Source organism: Schistocerca gregaria, chromosome 2 (genome assembly GCF_023897955.1).
Source record: "Schistocerca gregaria isolate iqSchGreg1 chromosome 2, iqSchGreg1.2, whole genome shotgun sequence".
Taxonomy (NCBI): Eukaryota; Metazoa; Arthropoda; class Insecta; order Orthoptera; family Acrididae; genus Schistocerca; species Schistocerca gregaria.
The window spans coordinates 275,401,180-275,427,933 of NC_064921.1; the positions used below are offsets into that span (position 1 = coordinate 275,401,180).

The window sequence follows — 26,754 nt, forward strand, 5'->3', positions numbered from 1 at the left end:
GTGTACTGCAACTTACCTCCTTTGTTTTCCGGCTGCATTTCCTTAGGATTCTTCGAATGAATCTCAGTCTGGCATCTGCTTTACCGACGATTAATTTTATATGGTCATTCCATTTTAAATCACTCCTAATACCTACTCCCAGATAATTTATGGAATTAACTGCTTCCAGTTGCTGAACTGCTATATTGTAGCTAAATGATAAAGGATATTTCTTTCTATGTATTCGCAGCAAATTACACTTGTCTACATTGAGATTCAATTGCCATTCCCTGCACCATGCGTCAATTCGTTGCAGATCCTCCTGCATTTCAGTACAATTTTCCATTGTTACATATTCTCGTTATACTACAGCATCATCCGCAAAAAGCCACAGTGAACTTCCGATGTTATCCACAAGGTCATTTATACATATTGTGAATTGCAACGATCCTACGACACTTCCCTGCGGCACACATGAAATCACCCTTACTTCGGAAGACTTCTGTCCATTGAGAATGACATGCTGCTTTCTATTATCCAGGAACTCTTCAATACAATCACTCAATTGGTATGATAGTCCATATGCTCTTAATTTGTTCATTAAACGACTGTGGGGAACTGTATCGAACGCCTTGCGGAAGTCAAGAAACACGGCATCTACGTGCCTATGGCCCTCTGAGTCTCGTGGACGAATAGCGCGAGCTGTGTTTCACACGAAACCCATATTGATTCCTACTGAGTAGATTTCTAGTCTCCAGAAAAGTCATTATACTCGAACATAATACGTGTTCCAAAATTCTACAACTGATCGACGTTAGAAATATAGATCTATAGTTCTGCTAATCTGTTCGACGCCTCTTCTTGAAAACGGGGATGGCCTGTACCCTTTTCCAATTTTTTGGAATGTAGTATGTAGAACCAAAATCTGTGACAATCTGTTAGATTTCAGTTTTGACGGCACTTGGTGGTTTAATTGGTTCAATTGGCTCTGAGCACTATGGGACTTAACTTCTAAGGTCATCAGTCCCCTAAAACTTAGAACTACTTAAACCTACCGAAATTTTCCCGGCGTATTTGTTCTTCTAATAATTTCCGGGTATGCAGCCGGATCCCGTCGACATTCTGCCACGATATTTCGGCCCAGAGACGTCCGGCCATCATCAGGTGAGTACACAACTACTGAAGAGTCCAGGTGCAGTCGCGGTATTTATACCGATTCTCGTGCACGTGTTGACATGCGCGGCATAGCCGAGTTGTACGTGCTGCCCTCGGTGGTGAAAGTAAAAGATCATCTAGTCATTGAGTATCGAATGACGCTGTCTATTCCGCTGTGAATGTATAATTTTAATAACAGGATTCCAAGTTTTATCCAGTTGAAAGCCGTTGTCACGATTTATAAGATTATCGGCAAGACGTATTTCCACTGATTCCTTGATTACGGAATCCCAAAATCCGGAAACCGGAGCTAAAATTTTTGTTCCATTGTATTCCATTGAATGTCCCATTGAAATACAGTGCTCTGCTACTGCCGATTTTGACGGTTGCCGCAGACGGGTGTATCTTTCATGTTCTGTACATCGTTCATGGACAGTTCTTGTCGTCTGGCCAATATATGCAGAGCCACATTCACAGGGAATTTTGTAGACGCCTGCTTTCTTCAGTTGTAAATCGTCTTTAACGGATCCAACCAGGGCCCGGTTCTTTGCTGGTGGACCGTCAAAATCGGCAGTAGCAGAGCACTGTATTTCAATGGGACATTCAATGGAATACAATGGAACAAAAATTTTAGCTCCGGTTTCCGGATTTTGGGATTCCGTAATCAAGGAATCAGTGGAAATAAGTCTTGCCGATAATCTTATAAATCGTGACAACGGCTTTCAACTGGATAAAACTTGGAATCCTGTTATTAAAATTATACATTCACAGCGGAATAGACAGCGTCATTCGATACTCAATGACTAGATGATCTTTTACTTTCACCACCGAGGGCAGCACGTACAACTCGGCTATGCCGCGCATGTCAGCAAGTGCACGAGAATCGGTATAAATACCGCGACTGCACCTGGACTCTTCAGTAGTTGTGTACTCACCTGATGATGGCCGGACGTCTCTGGGCCGAAATATCGTGGCAGAATGTCGACGGGATCCGGCGGCATACCCGGAAATTATTAGAAGTACTTAAACCTAACTAACCTAAGGACATCACACAACACCCAGTCATCACGAGGCACAGAAAATCCCTGACCCCGCCGGGAATCGAACCCGGGCACCTGGGCGTGGGCAGCGAGAACGCTACCGCACGACCACGAGCTGCGGACGATGACACATTTCCTGAGAAGTGGATAGGTTATGATGGTCCCATCACATGACTGCGTTCTCTCAGTGTCGCACTATTTGACTTGTTTTTGAAGGATTACTTTAAGAATAGCCTGTACACAACACCAGTCAGTGACATTGTTAACTTTGTGCACGAATTAATGAAGAAATCAGAACTGTTGATGCTGCAATGCAGAATTTGAATATCGTCTTGATACTCTACGAGAGATGTGTGGAGCACTCACTAAAATTCCAACATAAAAAAGTACATAAAAATAAAACGTTTGAGAGCTGTCAACCTTTTTGTATAACGGAAAGCACTATGCTCCAGTATTTTCCGCGTTATGGTTTTTTGAAATGGTAATGAGACGTTGTGGACATTCCGTATTTTAAAATTATATACATGCGGCACACACCGCTTTAAAATTCTAAAGTTTGTCAGATGATGACATGCTGTAGAAACTAATTGCAAACCCAAAAATATTTTAACAGTTTTTGGTGGCTGTAAATGAAAATGCTATGTATCAGACCACATGGGAACCTGGGGAAATGAGCAAGCAGACCAAGGATACCATGAAACCAGCAGTGCACGTGATGTGACGCGATTTACCATTCCCCTGCGGGCTGTCATTTCACTCTTGGGTCAGACAGCCTTGCAACTCAGGGAGCAGGAGTAGCTCACTGTGAAGGGCAATAAACTGAGATCGGTGAAGCAAACTATCCGTTCGTGGCGTCCCTCACATCAGCCACGCCCACAGTATGAAGTAATCTAACTCAACTCCGGAAGGGGCACTGTCCCCTAACACATGAGTTCATAGTCCGACGAAAGGAATACTCGTCGTCGCTCCCCTCTGAAACACACTCTCCCCTCCCGTTCGACTCGTCTTTAATGAGAAGCACGAAGCAAATTTCAGCTGATACGTACTCTGCATTTTAATGAATAAACATTTCAAACTTTTGTGTAGTGTCTGTATCCTTGTTAAAACATTGAAGCTGGACATTTTAGTGTGTTGCAGGGTGGCGAGTTCATCTTTCTATTCGAGCTATCAGCCAGCCACAGTTATTTGCAGTACTATATTAATTCGTTCCAAACATTGCTTTGCTTTGCACTGTGAGTTTTAGTAGTTGCATACGCTACTGGCCATTAAAATTGCTACATCAAGAAGAAATGCAGATAATAAACGGGTATTCATTGGACAAATATATTGCACTGGAACTGACACTTTAACGCAATTTGAGTGCATAGATCCTGAGAACTCAGTACCCAGAACAACCACCTCTGGCCGTAATAACGGCATTGATACGCCTGGGCATTGAGTCAAACAAAGCTTGGATGGCGTGTACAGGTACAGCTGCCCATGCAGCTTCAGCACGATGCCACAGTTCATCAAGAGTAGTGACTGGCGTATTGTGTCTAGCCAGTTGCTCGGCCACCATTGACCAGACGTTTTCAATTGGTGAGAGATCTGGAGAACGTGCTGGCCAGGGCAGCAGTCGAACATTTTCTGTATCCAGAAAGACCTGTACAGGACCTGCAACATGCGGTCGTGCATTATCCTGCTCAAATGTAGGGTTTCCCAGGGATCGAATGAAGGGTAGAGCCACGGATCGTAACACATCTGAAATGTAACGTCCACAGTTCAAAGTGCCGTCAATGCGAACAAGAGGTGACCGAGACGTGTAACCAATGGCACCCCCATACCATCACGCAGGGTGATAAGCCAGTATGGCGATGACGAATACACGCTTCCAATGGGCGTTCACCACGATGTCGCCTAACACGATGTGACCATCACGATGCTGTAAACAGAACCTGGATTCATCCGAAAAAATTACGTTTTGCCATTCGTGCTCCCATGTTCGTCGTTGAGTACACCATCGCAGGCGCTCCTGTCTGTGATGCAGTGTCAAAGGTAACCGCAGCCACGGTCCCCGAGCCTGATAGTCCCATGCTGCTGCAAAACGTCGTCGAACTGTTCGTGCAGATGGTTGTTGTCTTACAAACGTCCCCATCTGTTGACTCGAGGATCGAGACGTGGCTGCACGAAACGTTAGAGCCATGCAGATAAGATGCCTGTCATCTCGACTGCTAGTGACCACAAGGTCGTTGGGATCGAGTACGGCGTTCCGTATTACCCTCCTGAACCCACCGTTTCCATATTCTGGTAACAGTCATTGGATCTCGAACAACGCGGAGTAGCAATGTCGCGATACAATAAACTGCAATCGCGATAGGCTACAATCCGACCTTTATCAAAGTTGGAAACGTGATGGTCCGCATTTCCTCCTCCATACACGAGGCATCACAAGAACGTTTCACCAGGCAACGCCGGTCAACTGCTGTTTGTGTATGAGAAATCGGTTGGAAACTTTCCTCATGTCGGCTAGGTGTAGGTGTCGCCACCGGCACCAGCCTTGTGTGAATGCTCTGAAAAGCTAATAATTTGCATACCACAGCATCTTCTTCCTATCGGTTAAATTTCGCGTCTGCGGAACGTCATATTCGTGTGTGTAGCAATTTTAATGGTCGGTAGTGTACTACATTATCCAGTCACATTGACGTGGGTGCGGTGCTAGCAATGAAGGGTATTCGACGCGTGTCAAGGGGGGGGGGGGGGGGGGGGGGGGGTTTGTAAACTGTTCCCCGTGCCGCTGTGGTAAAGTATATCGTGCATGGCAAAATGTCGCTATACGCAACCGGCTCCGAGACAACTATGTTGCACCACGGGCCACAGATGACAGGGTGGACGACGGCTGCACAGAAATAAATGGGCGAATAGACGTGCAACTGCTGAGCAACTGACCACCCAAGTTTACCAAGGAGCTACCAACTGTGTCTCCTCAACAACCGTTCAGCGAAGGCTGTTGGGTATGGGCTTCCGGAGCAACGCCCGATTCATCGGCGACAAAGGTTGGCATTTGCACCTCACACAGCAACTTAACTTCTACTGTGTGGCAACAGGCGGCCCTTTTGAGATGATTAACGTTTTATTTCCCATCGGACAGTCGGCCGTTGGCGCGCGTGGCGTGAAATTTCTGAAAGCAAACAGCCTGCAATAATTGTCGGAAGGGCCCCAGGTCAGAGAACTGATCGTATGGTCTGCGGAATGTTGTGGCGTTCTCTGAATGATCTCGTCACTCTGGAGGACACAATCTACGTCTACAACTACATATCGCTAGCCACTAAGCGGTGTGTGGTGGAGGGCACAATTCGCGCCAAAGTCATATTCCACGCCCCCCCACCCCTCCCCCCCCCCCTCCCCCCCCCCCCCCCCACATCCCCCCCCCCCCCCCCCCCCCCCCCCCCCCCCCCCCCCCCCCCCTGTTCCACTCGTGGAGCACGTGAGGGAAAAACAACTGTCTGAACGCCCTCAGTACGAGCTATAATTTCCATGTCTTTGAATGGGTGATCATTGAGCGATTGGAAAGTTGGGTGGTAATAATATATGCTCTACATCTTCGTCCAAGATCGGATTTCGGAATTTAGTGAGCACCCCCTTCCGTTTAGCGCATCGTCTATCTGCAAGTGTGCTCTACTTCAAACTTTCTATGATATATGTAACGCTCTCGCGTTGGCTAAATGTACCAGTCACGAACCTTGCCGTTCTTCTTTCGACCTTCTAAATCTCTTGAACCAGACCCAACTGGTAAGGGTACCCTACAAACGAACAATACTCTAAGACTGGACGAACAAACGTATTGTAAGCAATTTCCTTTGTTAAGGGACTGCATCGCTTCAGGATTCTACCAATAAACCGCAATCTAGATTTCGTCTTGCCCGTTACTTGTGTAATCTGATCATTCCATTTGAAATCATTTCGAATAGTCACACCCAGATACTTGACGGATGTTACCGCTTCCAAAGACTGGGCATTTATTTTGTACTCGTACATTAATGGGGATTTTCGCCTTGTTATACGCACTAGGTGATATTGATATTGAGAGATAACTGCCAGTCATTACACCACGCATTTATTTTCTGCAAATCCTCTTTGATTTGTTCACAATTTTCGTGTGATACTAATTTCATGTAGACTACAGCATCATTGGCAAACATATGCAATCTTTGTGGAACGTGTCCACACCCACATTTAGTTTCTTTTCCCTCGTCACGATGGCATTTACCAGAAGATTAATGTAAGATGTCACACAGCTCACAGTGTAGATGCATGGTTCGAAGAGCGTCACGGTGAGTTAACTGTACTCTCTTGACCCCGATTTAAAACCAATCGTGATTCTCTGGGCCCACCTCGACGGGCTCCTCGCGGCACGGATCCACTACCGAACTTGGCTCAGCTGCCCTCGACACGGGAGTCGGCATGGCCCCAAATCCCTGTCGGTACCTTCCAGAACCTCACTGACTGTCTTCTTGCATGTCCCACAGTGGTCTACGCTGAAAAAGGTAGTTATTCAGAGTTTTGTCAGATGGTCACATTAAAATAACTGGCCAGTGTACATCATTTTCGCCTCTCTCTCTCTCTCTCTCTCTCTCTCTCTCTCTCTCTCTCTCTCTCTCTCTCTGTGTGTGTGTGTGTGTGTGTGTGTGTGTGTGTATACATTTTCAGGACATTTTTATGCATTAGATCTGATTGAAGTTTTGCCATTCAGCCACTTTTAACCGCACTATTCTCATATTAATTTTAGTGCAGACGGTGAAGACCTTGCTGTCATGCGCCAAAACCATCGAATAACCATCTTACAAAAGGTGTACCCATCGAGAGGTAGGGGGGTAGGGTGCAACTGCCACCCACCACTCTTCACAGTCAGAATGCGCATAGATAGATATCCTTTTTATTCCATAATGAGGAGATCCTCAAGGATGAACAAAGCGTTGAGGCACACCACACATATGATAACGAAATGATCCTCAAATATGTCAAATAATTAAAAAAATAAACATTTTCATTTAAAAATTAATACTAAACTTGTCGAAGACGTGTATATGTACGTACACTGAAGCGCACAAGGTAATTCTTAGACCATTGCTGCTACGTATCTAAGTGACTGCTGTGCAATTCACACTTAAGTACTTGACAGAGCATTCATAGAACCACTATCAGACTGTTCCACTCTACTGTTTCACTCGCAGACAGCGCGTGAAAAAACTGAACAGCTAAATTTTTCCCTTATTTCGTTACGATAGTCATTTCTCCCTAAGTAGGTGGGAGTCAACTAAATGTCTCTGAGCCGGCCTCGGTGGCCGTGCGGCTCTAGGCACTTCAGTCCGGAACCGCGTGACTGCTACGGTCGCAGGTTCGAATCCTGCCTCGGGCATGGATGTGTGCGATGTCCTTAGGTTAGTTAGGTTTAAGTAGTTCTAAGGGACTGATGACCTCAGATGTTGAGTCCCATAGTGCTCAGAGCCATTTGACCGTTTTTTTTTTTTATGTCTCTGCATTCCAAGGAGAAATTCGGTGATACGAGGTGGAATCCAAAATTTTCGGAGTGGTGCTGCCATCTGAAAAGTAGGACTAGTAGATCTTTGCACCGCTAGATGACGAGAGCTGCATATCTGATGAGTCGGTGTGCAGAGTGGCATTCAGCTGGGAGGATATGTTGCGTGTCCATAGTGATTTCTGTAATACTCTGTGTTTGGTGTGTGGCGATTTTACGATTGATCCGTTAACAGAACAGCTCGTGTGTATCAAATTTTGTGCGAATATCGGGAAAAGTGCAACGGAGACCCTTGCAATGAGTCAACAAGTGTTTGGGGGACAAAGCAACAATAGTCCCAATGGAAGAGCCCGGGCTCTCCAAGACCCAAAAAAGCGAGACAAGTGAAGAGCAAAGTGAAGAGCATGATCAACGTTTTTTGTGATACCAAGGGAATTGTGCACAAGGATTCGTCCCACCCAACCAAACAGTGAATTCCGGGTACTACTGTGACGTATTGCAGGGCTCCGTGAAAACGTGCGGTGACGACGACCCGAACATTGGCGTCAAAGGAACTGGCTGCTGCATCACAATAACGCGCCCTGTCACACGTCCTTGCTCACCAGGACCTTTTTGCCAAAAACCAACATGGCGGTTGTACCCCACCCACTGTACTCGCCAGATTTGGCACCTTGGGCTTCGCGCTATTCCTAAAACTGAAATTCGAGTTGAAAGGTCGTCGGTTCGACACTCTAAAGAGGATTCGAGAAGTAACGCTGGCGGTCATAAACACCCTCAAAGAACAGGACTTCCAGAAAACGTTTGACCAGTGGCAGAAGCACTGGGACCGGTGTGTACGTGCTGATGGGAACTACTTCGAGGGTGATGGTGACCATTAGTCCAAAGGTAAGGTTTCCAACAGATAGCAGCACCAGTCCCGAAAATTTTGGACAGCATCTCGTAGAAGTTTCGTGAAAACATCTCGCGTCAACGAGATAGCCGTTTTAATGATTGACACCCCCAACTCTCATATATCACTGGCACTCTCTCCCTGTTTCGCGATAATACGAACGGAGCAACCATTCTCCGGAATTTTTCGATGTCCTTCATCAATGCTATGTGGCAAGAATCCCATATCGCTCAGCAGTACTCCATAAGAGGGCAGACAATCATAGAGTAGGCATTATCTTTAGTAGGTCTGTTGCATCATCTACATCTACATCTACATACATACTCTGCAATCCACCATACGGTACTTGGCGGAGGGTTCCTCGTACCACAACTAGCATCTTCTCTCCCTGTTCCACTCCCAAACATAACGAGGGGAAAATGACTGCATGTATGCCTCTGTACGAGCCCTATTCTCTCTTATCTTATCTTTGTGGTCTTTCCGCGAAATATAAGTTGGAGGCAGTAAAATTGTACTGCAGTCAGTCTCAAATGCTAGTTCTCTAAATGTCCTCAGTAGCGATTCATGAAAAGAACGTCTGCTTTCCTCCAGAGACACCCTCCAAAGTTCCTGAAGCATTTCCGTCACACTCGCGTGATGATCAAACCTACCAGTAACAAATCTAGCAGCCCGCCTCTGAATTGCTTCTATGTCCTCCCTCAATCCGACCTGATAGGGATCCCAAACGCTCGAGCAGTACTCAAGAATAGGTCTTATTAGCGTTTTATAAGCGGTCTCCATTACAGAAGAACCACATCTTCCCAAAATTCTACCAATGAACTGAAGACGACTATCCGCCTTCCCCACAACTGCCATTACATGCTCGTCCCACTCATATCGCTCTGCAATGTTAGCCCCAAATATTTAATCGACGTGACTGTGCCAAGTGCTACAATACTAATGGAGTATTCAAACATTACGGGATTCTTTTTCCTATTCATCTGCATTAATTTACGTTTATCTATATTTAGAGTTAGCTGCCATTATTTACACCAATCACAAATCCCGTCCAAGTCATCTTGTATCCTCCTACAGTCACTCAACGACGACACCTTCCGTACACCATAGCATCATCAGCAAACAGCCGCACATTCGTATCCAACCTATCCAAAAGATTATTTATGTAGATAGAAAACAACAGCGGCCCTACCGCACTTCCCTGGGGCACTCCAGATGATATCCTCACCTCCGATGAAAACTCACCATCGAGGACAACGTACTGGGTTCTATTACTTAAGAAGTCTTCAAGCCACTCAGATATTTGGGTACCAATCCCATATGCTCGTACCTTAGGAGTTTGCAGTGGGGCACCGAGTCAAACGCTTTCCGGAAGTCCAGGAATATGGAATCCGTCTGATACCCTTCATCCATGGTTCGCAAGATATCATGTGAAAAAAGGGCGTGTTGCGTTTCGCCGGAGCGATGCTTTCTAAAGCCGTGCGGATGCATGGATAGCAACTTCTCTGTCTCAAGGACATTCATTATATTCGAACTGAGAATATGTTCGAGAATCCTGCAAGAAACCTATGTTAAGGATATTGGTCTGTAATTTTGAGGATTTATCCTTCTACCCTTCTTATATACAGGCGTCACCTGCGCTTTTTTCCAGTCTCTCGGGACTTTACCTTGGGCAAGAGATTCGCGATACATACAAGCTAAGTGTTCTGCCAATAAAATGCAGTCTTTCGTTCACCTTCCCCACAATATTTTCTTTGTTTCAACCCTAATTTAAGTTGTTTGTAACTGCAATATCTTGGTATTTAGTTGAGTGGGCAACACGGAAATTTGTGTGATTTATCGCGAAACCGAAATCTAACAGATCTTCTTAGTGCTCATGTAGAGAACGACACACTTTTTTATTGTTTATGATCAGTTGCCACTTTTCGCATCATACAGATATCTTATCTGAATGATTTCGCAATTCGAACAGAAAATACTTACCAGTACTTGGGCGGATCACATTACTACATTACCAATGTGTCTGCCAATAAAATGCAGTCTTTCGTTCACCTTCCCCACAATATTTTCTTTGTTTCAACCCTAATTAAGTTCAATTCAACCTAAATTAAGTCAGGTTTTACGAAAACATCGTATTCGGTATAATTAATAAAAGTGCCCACTGAGATTTCTCTGCTCGTATAAAAATAAGTTTTTAATCGTATTTTGTTCGCTATTTTACCTGTTTTACATAGTAAAAGTTTCATTTAGTTGGTGCATAGCTATAGTATTGAAGGTTTATCTGCAAGCTGAAGTTTAAATAGTGTCTAATTGTTTGTTTATGTACCATAGGCTTTCTGAACTCGCGCTCACAATTAATTACTGTCGCACACTCTCGCGTATTGTAACATGTACTTCTTATTGTGAGTATCGCTGCTTGTACTCTTCTCTTACCCTACAGGCCAAGATCTGATATTTTTTCATGTGTTTTAGGAAATATTTCGTGTTGCTTGGAATTCCATTAGGGTGCGACTTCGACGTAGCATTTTGTCCATGCATATGGCTAATGCTATTGTTCTTAAGTCGTAATAAACTTAACACACTTTTACGAGTTGACATTTTTTTGTAGTTGGATTAACGTAACACATCGAAAAATATCCATCTATTTTAATACATTCTGCTGTCTCTTTGCAAGCAAAACCGAGACACGTTCATTGCTCTGCAATCCAGTGTACTCGTACATGATAGTGTAATCACTACAAAAAATTCATCGTGCGGTATTCCGCACCGAGTATCGCCTAAAACACCTCCTTCGCCGAAACTACTTTATGCCAATGACTTGGCGGTATCACCTTTCCGGCGGCTGCAATAGGCACAGAACTTGACAGGGATGGAGCGCAGTAGTATTTGTCGAGTAGATAACAGGAAATATGACTCATTATCGAGCATCTAAGTCCTTGGCAATTCTTATCTGAACTTTGCGGGTGCCAAAATTGTTATTAGTAAATTTTGCTTAACATATCTATAGCAAGACAGGGAAGATATTTAATTCCTTCTCAGCTTTGACTTTGACGTGTCTCCTATCTGCCAGTGGCCCCATCACAAGAAATGATATTTCGAGGTGAACATTTCTGTTTCATAATCGGGCACGATCCAGATAGGTCACTGCTACAAACCACGTACCTTGTTGAAAGCAAAATCGACATTAAATCGATAACAATAAACGCAATAAAAATTGAACGTTACGAGGGCAAGTCACGTGAGCTCAAATGATTTCTGATGTACAACACCACTAACATCTTAAAAAGCAACACACAATCACACACAGTTCCAATTCAAAGCTCAGGTTGCATTGGTCGAAACCTTTAGGCATCTGATGATTTAATTACATTCAATTGCATTTGTCTTCAGTATTTGCATATTTAATAAAAGGACCCCCAATATCTTAAACCGCATTTCATTGTGGCATTTACAAATTATGCGCTGCGAAGTAAAAGTTAGTGCACCCTTTTAGAGATTTCCAGTTCACTCAGGATTTATTGTTGCCACAGTGCATATGCAGTAAATGAAGTGATTACATTCTCATTTCAATAGCACAAGTGGTTCTGAGGTATGAGGTATCGACCCACGCTGAAACACCCATGCTAGTATGTGGCGTAGCCTCTACAGGCGCCAGTGCAGCAGCTGACTCTGACATACACTCGATAGTACAGATGGTTAATACTGTCCTGGAATACGTTATGGGACGCCCGCTCGACCTGTTCACGTAGTTCTGTATAAGTTGTTAGCTAACGAGACGCCTGAGTCACTTCTCGTCCCATAACATCCCACACGTTCTCGACTGGAGAAAGTCCGGAGATCATGCTCACCAGGAAATTTGCTGCATGTCTTGCAGAGCACGTTGAGTTTCATGAGCAGTGTGTGGGCGAGCATTATCCTGTTGGACAGCTAATCACTTTCTTGTTGTAAGAACGGCCAAAGAATTGATCTAACAACATTCTGCACGTTATGGTTAAAGCCAGGAACATCAAATGTGAACGAGTGTTGTAGCTTATTACACCCCAGATCTTAAGGCCTGGGGTGTGGCCGCTGTGTCTTGGAAGAATGCACTCTGTGAGATAGATTTCACCAGGTCCACGTGATACACGCAAGCGACCATCACTTGCGTGTAGACAGAATCTGTTTTCATTGCCTAAGAGCACAGTGAGCCATTTTATCTTCCAAGTCATCCACTGATAGCACCAGTTTAGCCCTGCATGTCGATGCTGCGGCATGAGTGGAAGACGAGCAAGAGATGTGCGAGCACGTAGTCCCACTGCTAGCTACCAGTTTGCAACAGTTCATGTTGACATATCTGGGCTCACAAGCCCTCTCACCTGTGCTATCGAGCTGTATGATCTGCCACTGCTGCCCTCACAATACGATGATCCTGGAGGGTCGTCATGGCTGCGTGGACATCCAGAGAGAATGTTCATGTGATAACTGATACCAGCAACGTTAAACGATTGATGCAGCACATCCATCTCTTGTGGCAGTCCTCCGAAAGGACAATCCAGCTACTCGGAATGCCGCAGTATGACCTCTTTCACACTTGCTCAACTGGCTGTAGGAAGCACGAGCGTGTCTCCATGGCACAGTTGCCTGCTTGCTTCACACTTGTGCACCACAATGAGCCTTCTGGCTGTGAGTATTCCCTATCAAGGGGTGGACACAGATGGCACTCTGGTGGCTGTGCCACTAAGCTATCTGTTGGTGGACAACGTTGAAATCATTTGAAAACTGGAAATTCTAATAACATGTGTGCTGTAAGTTGTTCTAACAACATCGTGAAACATGGCACAGTGATGCGGTTACAAAATATACTGGAAAACCGGACATGAGGCTGGGTTGGCTATTGTTGTTGTTGAAGAGTACCCTTTTGCTGTTACAAAGCTCCTCTGTGTGGGTTATTGGTTCTTGCACCAAGTACTCAGCCTCACATACTATCCCATACTACTACCTTGTCTTGTCCTCTGTGGTGTAATAGACTGAGTCAAAAACCAAGTACTTTAAAACTTCCAGACTGAATTTTCACTCAACAATGGGGAGTGGCTGGGCAACTCCTCTACCATCTATTTTTTAGCTTGGCAGTGTAAGTAGGCTGTTTAAGTATTTTTATTGGTAACGCCAACACCACGTAGCGCTCTGTATGAAAAATCACTGGCTGTGCCATGTGCAGTCTGTGGCTGGTTTGCATTGTTGTCTGCCATTGTAGTGTTGGGCAGCGGCAGCTGGATGCTAACAGCGGGTAGCGTTGCGCAGTTGGAGGTGAGCCGCCAGCAGTGGTGGACGTGGGGAGAGAGATGGCGGAGTTTTGAAATTTGTAAGAATTGGTGTCATGAACTGCTATATACACTCCTGGAAATGGAAAAATGAACACATTGACACCGGTGTGTCAGACCCACCATACTTGCTCCGGATACTGCGAGAGGGCTGTACAAGCAATGATCACACGCACGGCATAGCGGACACACCAGGAACCGCGGTGTTGGCCGTCGAATGGCGCTAGCTGCGCAGCATTTGTGCACCGCCGCCGTCAGTGTCAGCCAGTTTGCCGTGGCATACGGAGTTCCATCGCAGTCTTTAACACTGCTAGCATGCCGCGACAGCGTGGACATGAACCGTATGTGCAGTTGACGGACTTTGAGCGAGGGCGTATAGTGGGCATGCGGGAGGCCGGGTGGACGTACCGCCGAATTGCTCAACACGTGGGGCGTGAGGTCTCCACAGTACATCGATGTTGTCGCCAGTGGTCGGCGGAAGGTGCACGTGCCCGTCAACCTGGGACCGGACCACAGCGACGCACGGATGCACACCAAGACCGTAGGATCATACGCAGTGCCGTAGGGGACCGCACCGCCACTTCCCAGCAAATTAGGGACACTGTTGCTCCTGGGGTATCGGCCAGGACCATTCGCAACCGTCTCCATGAAGCTGGGCTACGGTCCAGCACACCGTTAGGCCGTCTTCCGCTCACGCCTCAACATCGTGCAGCCCGCCTCCAGTGGTGTCGCGACAGGCGTGAATGGAGGGACGAATGGAGACGTGTCGTCTTCAGCGATGAGAGTCGCTTCTGCCTTGGTGCCAATGATGGTCGTATGAGTGTTTGGCGCCGTGCAGGTCAGCGCCACAATCAGGACTGCATACGACCGAGGCACACAGGGCCAACATCCGGCATCATGGTGTGGGGAGCGATCTCCTACACTGGCCGTACACCTCTGGTGATCGTCGAGGGGACACTGAATAGTGCACAGTACATCCAAACCGTCATCGAACCCATCGTTCTACCATTCCTAGACCGGCAAGGGAACTTGCTGTTCCAACAGGACAACGCACGTCCGCATGTATCCCGTTCCACCCAACGTGCTCTAGAAGGTGTAAGTCAACTACCCTGGCCAGCACGATCTCCGGATCTGTTCCCCATTGAGCATGTTTGGGACTGGATGAAGCGTCGTCTCACGCGATCTGCACGTCCAGCACGAACGTAGGTCCAACTGAGGCGCCAGGTGGAAATGGCATGGCAAGCCGTTCCACAGAACTACATCCAGCATCTCTACGATCGTCTCCATGGGAGAATAGCAGCCTGCATTGCTGCGAAAGGTGGATATACACTGTACTAGTGCCGACATTGTGCATGCTCTGTTGCCTGTGTCTATGTGCCTGTGGTTCTGTCAGTGTGATCATGTGATGTAACTGACCGCAGGAATGTGTCAATGAAATTTCCCCTTCCTGGGACAATGAATTCACGGTGTTCTTATTTCAATTTCCAGGAGTGTATATTATGACTAGTGAGGTAAATACATTGTTTGTTCTCTATTAAAATCTTTCATTTGCTAACTATGCCTATCAGTAGTTAGTGCCTTCCGTAGTTTGAATCTTTTATTTAGCTGGCAGTGGTGGTGTTCGCTGTATTGCAGTAGCTTGAGTAACGAAGATTTTTGTCAGGTAAGTGATTTGTGAAACAAACTCCGCCATCTCTCTCCCCACGTCCACCACTGCTGGCGGCTCACCTCCAACTGTGCAATGCTACCCGCTGTTAGCATCCAGCTGCCGCTGCCCAACACTACAATGGCAGACAACAATGCAAACCAGCCACTGACTGCACACGGCACAGCCAGTGATTTTTCATACAGAGCGCTACGTGGTGTTGGCGTTACCAATAAAAATACTTAAACAGCCTACTTACAGCAGTTCATCAAAAGGAAGGAGGGGGAGAGGAGAACAAGCAAGGATGTACATCCATCCATCGGCACAGCCCAAGGACAGGCGTTGTAATTGAGGCTCATGGTGCCCCCAGAACTCTCCCACCTGATGCACAGGATGGGAGTGCATGTGTTTGTTAGGGTGAGGTGGAGGAGACTTACTTTTATTTAATCATGATTTGGGTGACGTTGGGGGAGAGGGTAAATTGTGATGGTCCTATTTTCTGTGGGCTGCCTTGTGCAGTGCGTAAGAGGCACTTGCCTTTGTGATGTCCTCAGAAGGCATGGATGAGATATGCAGATGCATTGAGAAGAGTGGGAGGAAGAGTGGAAGGAAGTGGGGGGGGGGGGGGGGGGGGGGACATGAATACTCCATGCTAGTACCTGACGAAGGGGTCGAGTAATTGAACTGGTACTCCAAGTTGTAACATGCACTGAAAGCCAAGGCCTGATTTGTCACCAATGCCATGGAGGCAGCTGAGTGTTTAACCTTTTATCCTGAGTCTGGAATGTTGTTTTGGTAGCTGGGAAATACATGTCCTCAGGAAATATGTATGCCTTATGTTCAACCATGATCAGAGGAATTCAGAAGTCAAGAGTGTGCTGGCAGGTGGCACACAACCAAGTAACCAAGTCACTCAAATGTATGTGCAGAGGTAAATTTGGTGGATATGATGCCACACATTTGACCAAGGATCATAGGGTATGTCTGTTTGATGATGTTCCATGAAAATGATGTAGAATGTTGAGGTAGAATTCTTTGGCTGTAGGAGGATGAATGGTGTGGAGTGCGGAATGCACATAACTATAAGGCACAACGAATGCTTCAATATGTGATAAGGAGCTATGAATGAACCAATGGGCATCAGTGGAAGGATGGATGCTGAAATGAAGTAGTCTACCACATTGCATGTGATGGATGCTCCTGATTCAGTCCAACGTTTCTGCATCATTCGGACATACAGACATCAGCACAGTGTTGTACATTGAATAGACCAATTCCTCCCTCAAATGAGGGAAGGGTAAGTGTTTTATACTGCACTTCAAGACTGTTCCTGCTGTTAGACAGTGGCCAAAAGTTGCATGCACCTGAAGTCTAATTGTGTGTCGTAAGGGTAGGACTTCTGTAACATGCACCAGTTTCAAAGCAACATGGCGACTGAGGCAGATGACCCACTCAAGAGGGTCTACATCTACATCCACATTTATACTCTGCAAACCACCATGAGGTGCAAGGCAGTGGGTATATCTTATTGTACCAATTAACAGAGTTTCTTCCTGTCCATTCACATATGGAGCATGGGAAGTATGATGGTTTAAATGCTTCTGTGCATGCAGTAATTATTCTGATCTTATCCTCATGATCCCTGTGTGAGTGATACATAGGGGGTTGTAGTATATCCCTAGAGTAATCATTTAAAGCTTGTTCTTGGAACTTTGTTAATAGACATTCTTGGGATAGTTTACGTCTGTCTTCAAGTGTCTGCCAGTTCAGTTTCTTCAGTATCTCTGTGATACTCTCCCAGTGGTTAAACAAACCTGTGACAATTCATGCTGCCCTTCACTGTATACATTCAATATCCCCTCTTAGTCCTATCCCATACGGAGCCCACACACTTGAGTAATATTCCAGGATGGGTCACATGAGTGATTTGTAAGCAATTTCTTTTGTAGACTGATTGCACTTCCTCAGTATTCTACCAATAAAGCAAAGTGTACCACCTGATTTACCAATGGCTGGACCTGAGTAATCATTCCATTTCATATCCCTACAAAATGTTAAACCCAGGTATTTGTATGAGTTGGCCAATTCTAGCAATGAATCATTCATATTACAATCATAAGATACTATGTCTTTTCATTTGGTGAAGTGTAAAATTTTATATTTCTGGACATTTAGAGCTAGTTGCCAATCTCTGCACCTTGTTGATAAGTTTATCAAGATCTGACTGAATATTGTTGCAGCTTCTCTCAAATAGTACATCTGCATCTACATATATACTCCGCTAGCCACCAAGCAGTGTGTGGCAGAGGGCACAATTTTCACCAAAGTCATATTTCCCCCTCTGTTCCACTTGCAGATCGCATGAGGGAAAAATGACTGTCTGAATGCCTCAGTTTGAGCTCTAATTTCCCTCATCTTTGAATGGTGATCACAGTGTGCTTTGAAAGTTGGTGGTAATAACCCTCGGCGAAGATCAGATTTCAGAATTTAGTGAACAGCCCCTTCTGTTTAGCATATTGTCTGTCTGCAAGTGTATCCCACTTAAATTTTCTATGAGATTTGTTATGCTCTCATGATGGCTAAATGTACCAATCATGAATCTTGCCACTCTCCTTTGGACCTTTTCAATCTCTTGAATCAGACCCAACTGGTAAGGGTCCAATACAGATGAACAATACTCTAAGACTGGATGAACTAATGTACTGTAAGCAATTTCCTTTGTTGAAGGACTGCATTGCCTTAGGATTCTACCATTTAACTGCAATCTAGAATTCACCTTGCTCATTACTTGTGTAATCTGATCATTCCATTTGAGATCATTTTGAACAGTCACAGCCAGATACTTGACAGACGTTACCACTTCCAAAGACTGGGCATTTATTTTATTCTCATACATTAATGGGGATTTTTGCCTTGTTATACACAGTAGGTTACAGTTACTAATATTGAGGGATAACTGCCAGTCATTACACCATGCATTTATTTTCTGCAAATCCTCTTTGATTTGTTCACAACTTTCATGAGATACTACTTTCCTGTAGACTACAGATTCATCAGCAAACAGTCTAAAGCTGCTGTCAACACCATCAACCAAATTTTTTATGTAAATCGTAAAAAGCAGCAGACCTATTACACAGGCCTGGGGCACACCTGAAGTTAGGTTTGTTTCTGTACTTCATTATAGATAACTGCATCATCTGCAAAAAGCCTGGTTTTGCTATTAATATTGTCAGCAAGGTCATTAATATATGACATGAACAGAAAGGGTCCCAACACACTTCCCTGGGCACACCTTAAGTTACTTCTACATCTGACAGTGACTCTCCATTCAATATAACTCACTGTGTTCTCTCTATTAAAAAGTCCTCAATCCAGTCACATACTTCATGTGATATCTCATATAATCGTATTTTTGATAATAATCATAGGTGCAATACTGACTCAAATGCTTTTTGGAAATCAAGAAACACTGTGTGCACCTGGATGACTTGACCCAAAGCTTTCAGTATGTCATGTGAGAAAAGTGCGAGTTGGGTTTCACATGATCGATGTTTCCAAAATCCATGCTGGTTGGCATTGAGGAGTTCATTCATTCAAGATACCTCATTATCTTTGACATCAGAATATGTTCTAAGATTCTACAACAAACTGGTGTCAAGGATGCAGGACAGTAGTTTTGTGGATCACTTCTGCAACCTTTCTAGTAGATGGGTGTGACCTGTGCCTTTTTCCAAGAACTGGGCACGATTTTCTGTTTGAGGGATCTATGATAGAATATGGTGAGAAGAGGGGCTAACTCAGCTGCAAATTCAGTAAAGAATCTGAGAAGGATTCTGTTGGAGCCTGGAGCTTTGTCCAGCTTTAGCTATTTCAGCTGTTTCTCAACACCACTGACACTAATACTTATTTCATTCATCTTTTCAGTGGTACAAGGAATAAATTGGGGCAATTCTCCTGTGTTTTCCTTTGTAAAGGAACATTTGAAAATGGAGTGTATAATTTTAGCTTTTACATTACTGCACTCAGTTCAGTTCCTGTCTCATTCGCTAAGGGCTGGATGCTAACTTTGATGTCACTAACAGCCTTTACATAGAACCAGAATTTCTTTGTGTTTTGTGAAATGTCATTTGGCAATGTTCTGCTAGAGTTGTCATTGAAAGCGTCATGCATTCCTCTCTTGACAGACAAATGTATTTCATTCAGTATCTCTTTATCTATAGCCCTATGCTGTATTATACATCTATTATGCAGTAATTGCAGTAATCTTTGTTTCTTTAGAAGTTTCTTTACATTGACTGTATACCGGGGGAGGGGGGGGGGGGTCCCTCCCATTATGAACTGTATTAAACTTGAGTCAGAGTTCCTCTACGTGTTCTTGAACTGTGCTGAGTGTTACAAGTCCCTCATTGAGATATGACGTGCCTGATTTTTTATCTAGTTTACTGAGTGGATATATCTTTCTGCTTTTTTCAGCTATCCTTTGTGCTCTAATAATCATTGTTGCCGCAACTGTATCATGGTCACTGATACCATTTTGGATGCAGAGATCCTTGAAGAGATCAGGGTTACTTGTTGCCATTAGATCCAACACATTTCTGTCATTAATGCAGTTCTGAACTATGTGTTCTTGGTAGTTTTCAGAGAAGGGCTGTGAGCACTATGGGACTTAACTTCTGAGGTCATCAGTCCCCTAGAACTTAGAACTACTTAAACCTAACTAACCTAAGGACATCACACACATCCATGCCCAAGGCAGGATTAGAACCTGCAATTGTAGCAGTCGTGCGGTACCAGACTGTAGCACCTAGAACCGCTCGACCACCCCTGCCAACTTCAGAGAAGGCATTTAGTAAAGTTTCACAGGATGTCTTATCATGACCACCGCTAACAAAACTGTAATTTTCCCAATTAATAGTTGGATGATTGATGTCTCCACTCATGATTACAGTATGATTAGGGAACTTACGTACAAGTGAACTGAGGTTTTCTCTGAAGTTTTGGATTGCTTCAGGAGATGAATCTGGTGGATGGAAGGGTCCCATTTGCCTATCACTTCGATATGAACTTAAATTTTCCCCCAAAATCTCACTCTATAAGGTTCAGGTTTCAACCTGATTTCTGTACCTACTATTATGTGACCTCACTGATACTTCTTGGTTTCCTATAGCTATCATTATGTGGATTGGATGGAGCATCGCCTAATCTGAGAAACCATTGTGTACACGCAACACACAGCCTTTGATGTGTGATGTACACCAGGCCTATGTGGGACAACCCTACAGTTCTCAGCCCTGTGGCACAAGTCCAGGAAGCCACAGCCTAGCTTGTCACAGAACATTCAAAGTCTCTGATTCAGTCCTTCCACTCGACTCAGAACCAGAGGCCCATGATCAGTCTGGGGACAATGCCACAAACTGTGAGCTTCATTGAAACTCAATGTGCAAGGCTGGTCTTCTCAGCCTTCTAAGCGAGTCATTGGAATGACCCAAGAATGACCTCAGAGCCCAGACAACAGGTATCATTTGTTCCAAAGTGCACCACAATCTACAGTTGGCTACACATTGTTCCCCCAATGGCTGCCAGAGTAGCCTTTTCAGCATGTTGAATGAGGCTCCCAGGCATACCCACTGAGTGTAACTGGTGTCCTTTCCTGTCTCTTTCTGCCATTTCCCTAAGGGGTGCCATCATTTGCTGCACATTTGAACTGTCAACAATTACTAGATGCCTACCCTTTGGCATTTGCTTCTTCCTGATATCCGACAAAACAGGTTTCCCCAAAACAGGTGACATGAGTCCCACTGGCTCCATTTCAGTTTCAGTGAAAGACAGTGTCAGACTTGTTGGTTAAGGGGATCAGTACTAGACTGTGAGTTCTCCATGGTCCCTGTCCACCCTGTATGGACACCTAGATCTATCATTGACATGCCACTCACAGTCAAGTGGATGGGTAACGACAGATCCTGTACTTTCTGCAGAGGAGACAGGATTAGAGGAGAGGATAGTACTTGAGGTACCTCTGGTATGGGTAACACAGGTACATGACTCTCAGGAGCTTTTCCAACACACCGAGTCACATCAGGTGCCAATTGTTTGGCAGTAGTCAGGGCGATTTCCAGCTACTTATGAATGTCAACCAACTCATCCTATGTTTGAGAATAGCAGTGAACAAATGACTTTCAATTAAACCTGCTGATTATCTTTCCCAATAAGAATTGAAGCAGATACACAAAACAAATTTCCTATTAAAGCAACCCAAAAACTGTTACAATAATTATGGGTTTCATAAAACATTTTGATGTTAATTATAGTTGTTAGGAAACTTGAAAACAGATTTAATTTATGATAAATGCAGATTATATTACGTCTACTCCTCTTTAAGGTAAACTAGATGCAACACAATATGTCACAGTTAATTGTTGTAGATCTCAGTGTGAACACACTGCAAAGAGTGCCAAAAGTTTGTGGTCATTGTATGGGATGTATTGGGGGTGAACCCACTGCCCAGGTATTTGATGACCTGCACATGTAGGAAGGATGCTAGTTTGGCAATGGGGACAGTGCAGTGTATTGGCAGTGCTGCTGATTTATTCACATCCATAGAGCTGCCAACTGCTCTGTCACATGTCACAACTGCTTCAATGGTCTGTTGTGTTTCCACTCTCAAGCAAACCAAGAAGAGAGATCCTTCACATATGCTCAACAACAGAAAGTGTGTTGTTGTAGAGTGACTCCCATTAGCACAGATTTGAGGTTCCCATTCAGGGGTCCCAGTGCAAAGGCATACAGCAGGCTCGACAGTAAACAGCCTTGTTGTCATATCAGAACTGGACTCTTTAAGTAACAGTTGACTTGCATGTGGGATCTAATGTTGTCATATGTGATGTGTATGATGTTGGAGAACCAGCGTGGGAAGCCCACCAGAGCCACCATGGAGAGTACCAAACTATGATGTACTTTGTCATATGTGATATAGAAGTTTATTGTGATCACAGCTCCCCAGAGCTGGCACTCTATGGCCAGTGCTATCTCATCACAATATTCACTGATTGCTGTCTACATACTCACCTGACCACCTGCGGTCATCTGTTCCAGTGATAGGACGCTGTAAAGAATGGGGTGAAGGCATGTCACATAGCTCTTACTTTAAGTAATCAATCTCAGATTACAGATGTCAAACAAAAGCATGACTGTACCATACAGAACTACCAGACCTTTCAGAGTCATCCTTACTGTCACACATTGTACTACAGGGCTGTGTCTTAAGCCCATTTCTAGTCTTTGTCAATGACCTGCCAACATATGTACATTTATGATCTTCCATCATTGTAAAGAATGGAGAAGCAGTACTATTTGCAGACAATACCAGTTGGCTCATTGAAACAAAAAATTGGTATCATACCACTGCTGCAAGTGTCATTGCAGCTTTGCCCAGTAGCTCTAAAGGCACAGACTCATTTTAAATCCACAAAATCTCTACTTTACACTTACAGACCCAGCAGAGTAAAAATACAGACAAACCAGTAGTTCATATGAACAATGGGGAAATTCAAAATGTCAGTGAGACCAAGTTTCTATGACTTTGCCTGCAAGAAAATCTAAAATAGAACTCTCACCTGTCATTCTTAAACTAACTAATCTCTAAATTAATTATGTAATCAGAGCACTATCCAGCAATTTAACTCACAAAACTGTAAAAACTGTGTTTTTTTTAAATTATTATTAGGGGAGAGTGAGACAAAACTGACAGGGCAGGTCAAACCAATTTCTAGATTTCCCATTAGGTGTTGCAGTCGAGCAGGCAACATTATGAACTAGTGATGTGGTAGCAATTATGATGAGTTTGAGCTTGATTTCATTTGTATATTGACTGCTGTTTGAAGTGTGTGAATTTTTAAGGTTTTAAACAGTCTCTTTTCCAAAATGCACATATTTTGTTTACAGTTTTGAGAATTATTATGCATGCCAATCTGCTTTACCATTGGTGAGTAAATATGAGTATTCAGTGAGTTTAATTGTATTTTTATAGGAAACATAACCTAGAAACTGTTGACTGATAACCTGAAATTGTTATATTTGTTTTGTTGTGTGCCGCATGGTCCAACTGACAATTGATGGTGGGTGAAACTGACCTTTGGCACAATGCTAAAACTACATAGTTCAGTGTTTCATTACACTTTACAAAATAATTAAAACTCTACATCAATAATACAAAGTGTTTCATTACATTTTCTCTAGATGGGAATGAAATTAAACATGACATAAAAAAGCTTTGAGCACATTTTTCACTTTTTACTTAACACAAAAGTTGTTTTAGTTGCTACACAAAAAATTTAAACTACAGGAAATTGGTCTCTTTTTATTAGGGCATAAGGTAAGTATCTATTTCAAATAAAATGTTCTCTTCAAATTAATAAACCTCTTCTTTAATGTTTTAGTACTCACAGAAAACAATGGTATGTGTAATTTTTTATGTTCCTAAAATTAATGCAGTCACAATTTCATATCAGATATGGTTAGGAACCATGTGCAAAAGACAACTTGACATAGCTGGTCACTAGAAGGAGTGAAGGAGGCAGTAAATGTGGTCCTTGACAGATGACTAGGATACACTGCAGCATCTGATCTTTTAATGTATCTAGGACAACTATGGTTTACAGGGTGAAAAAAGCACAATAAAATGAACTGATGCCCAAGCTGGCTTCTGAAAAGTGATTGGGTCACTATGATAATGTGTTTTCTGAAGCTCAAGAAAAGTAAATACTTGAATACATCTTATTCATGGAAGAAAGACTCTTTGGCCTGACAATTTCTGACCCACACTGGCTGGCATCTGATTTAGCTCAAAAAAATATCATAAACCATAACTTCAATAGAGCAAAAAAAAAAAAAAAAAAAGGCAAGTAAAGACTGGTATTATGCATTTGTTAACCAAAATTCTGAATTAAAATTAAGGTCACCAGAGCATATATCTTTAGCTTTAGCTCAATGGTTTAACAGAATTGCTACTGGGAAATTATTTGGTCCTTTTGCAGTCAATTTACACAAAGTACAAAATTAAAACAAAGAATATATACACTGTTGATGAGACAGGGATTCTCTCAGTCCTAAACAAACTTTCAAAGATGCTTTCCTCCTCTGGAGTAAAAAACAAGTTGGATGTTTATCTTCTGGAGAATGTGGTGCTGTCATTACTTTAGAAATTTGTATGAGTGCATGTGAGAACTTTATGCCACCGATGTCTGTATTTCCCATGGCAGAAGGAAAAACCAACGTTAATGGATGATGCTCCTCTGGGATTTTCAGCTGTCACCATGAATTAGATAGGATTAAATAAGGGAACTTTTCTAATTTGGTTTAAGAAATTCATAGGATTTTCTAACCCTTCACTGGAAAAACTGCTTTGGCTAATTTGGATGGACATGATTTACAATCTAACAGTTAGTGTCTTACTGACCTAGCCCCAGAAACACAGAGTCATTTTACTTGTTTTCCACAACATACCCGCACATCACCTTCGGTCCCTAGATATTTTTTCTTGTGCCTTTGAGTGCATACTATGAGCAAGAAGCTAGGAAATGGTTAAAGGCATATACTCGACATTCCATCACCATCTACCAAATCAGCAAACTTGTGAACAGGGCTTTACAAGAGCTGCTCTTATGCAAACTGCCATAAACCACTTTGAAAAGACTGGAAGACACTCATTCAATAGAAACATATTTCCTGACCACCTGCATGCTCCATTTAAAACTACTGCTTGACTAGAAGAATCAGCTTCTACAATATGTGAGCCATCAGCTTCTACAGAAGTTTCAAACACTGCACAGCATCAAAATTTAGTTTCTGGTGCACCATGTGCTGCATGATCCCAGGGCTCTGCACCCCTTGTGCATCTAGATTGTAGAAGACCTGATGACAATTGTCCTCAGCCTTTTACATCTGCAATACCTGATGCTATGTGTTCCCAGCCTTTAACTTCTGAAGCACAAAATGAAGAAGGGAAGCAGCCCTCCAGTTCTGGAGCATCAAGTTTAGCACATATGTGATTGGGGCCAAGTTTCATTACCCACTAACCTGTTCCTTGACATCTCTGAGTGTAAACACATGTAATCAGTGGCAATGCACTGTGTTGCTGACAACCTTGGCTGCTGTTATCTCCATGTAACCGAGGCAGTGAGGCTGCATGCTGTTAGCACTCTGCTGCCACGTCAGTATTCCCTTTGCTATATAAGTCACAATCCTGGTAAGACTCTACTCAGTCGTCAGGATGCCTTGTCATCACATGCATCATGTTTATTGCTTTCCATCCCATGATGTAATCACCTACCCCTTCTTTATGATAAACCAGTCCTTGGCTGCTACAAGGACTGACTGACCTAACAACTTCTTATTTTTTAGTTCTACAAAAAATACCACAGGAAACAAGAGTATTTATAATATAACCTAAATTACTAATGCTATCCCCACAAGAAAAGGAGCAGGATCACAAGAAAAATGCAAGAAAAATATTAAAGACAGCTATTCTCACATCCTCACCTTACAAATTGGAACTGGGGGAAGAGGAGAAGAAAAAAGAAGAGCAAGGGAAAATTAAAGAGGAAAGAATGAAAGCTAAAAGCAATTAAGCACTGGACAAAGATACTAAAAATAAACAGTGCCTGAAGAAAAAGTTTTCTTTTCAATCTTTCCAAATAACATGTGAAAATATTAAGCTAAAAGAAAAGAAAAAGAAAATGAATGTTAATGAAGATGAAGATGACAATGACTTGATTGGAGATGAAGACACTTGCATAATCTGTAAGGAATTATATTCTAGCTCAAAAGACAGAAAGAGGTGGATTCAGTGTGTGAACTATAAGTGATGGGCCCATGAAGCTTGCACAAATTGTGAAGAAGAAGATGATAATCTCGTTTGTGACTTTTGTTCTTAAAACTTGAAGTTATTTCATGTTAATAAATATCTCTTTACTTTAAAAAATACATTTGTATAGCATATTTTTTGTAAATTTTGGAATAAACTTTTTTACATTAAAATTTTATGGGAGTATGTTTTACCCTATCTATGAGGCAAAACTGTCATTTTGTCAACATCAGAAAAAAAAAAATCACAAAAATTAAGTGCTTATCATTAACACATTATGCATGAATATTATGCATCTTTGATATGCACTTAATATAAATATCCTCATTTCAGAAAATATTTTTCAAGAATTACACCCACATCACCCACAATG

The 26,754-nt window shown here is 43.3% G+C and overlaps 1 protein-coding gene across 1 annotated transcript in view; it reads right to left on the reverse strand.

Moving 5' to 3' along the window:
- LOC126335744 (uncharacterized) overlaps nt 1–25,583 on the reverse strand; it is a 39,646-nt gene extending 14,063 nt beyond the window's left edge. The window contains exon 1 of the mRNA XM_049999202.1: nt 25,469–25,583. Coding sequence (XP_049855159.1) covers nt 25,469–25,583 — 115 coding nt within the window. The remainder of the gene's footprint in view (nt 1–25,468) is intronic.
- Between the last annotated feature and the right edge of the window lie 1,171 nt (nt 25,584–26,754).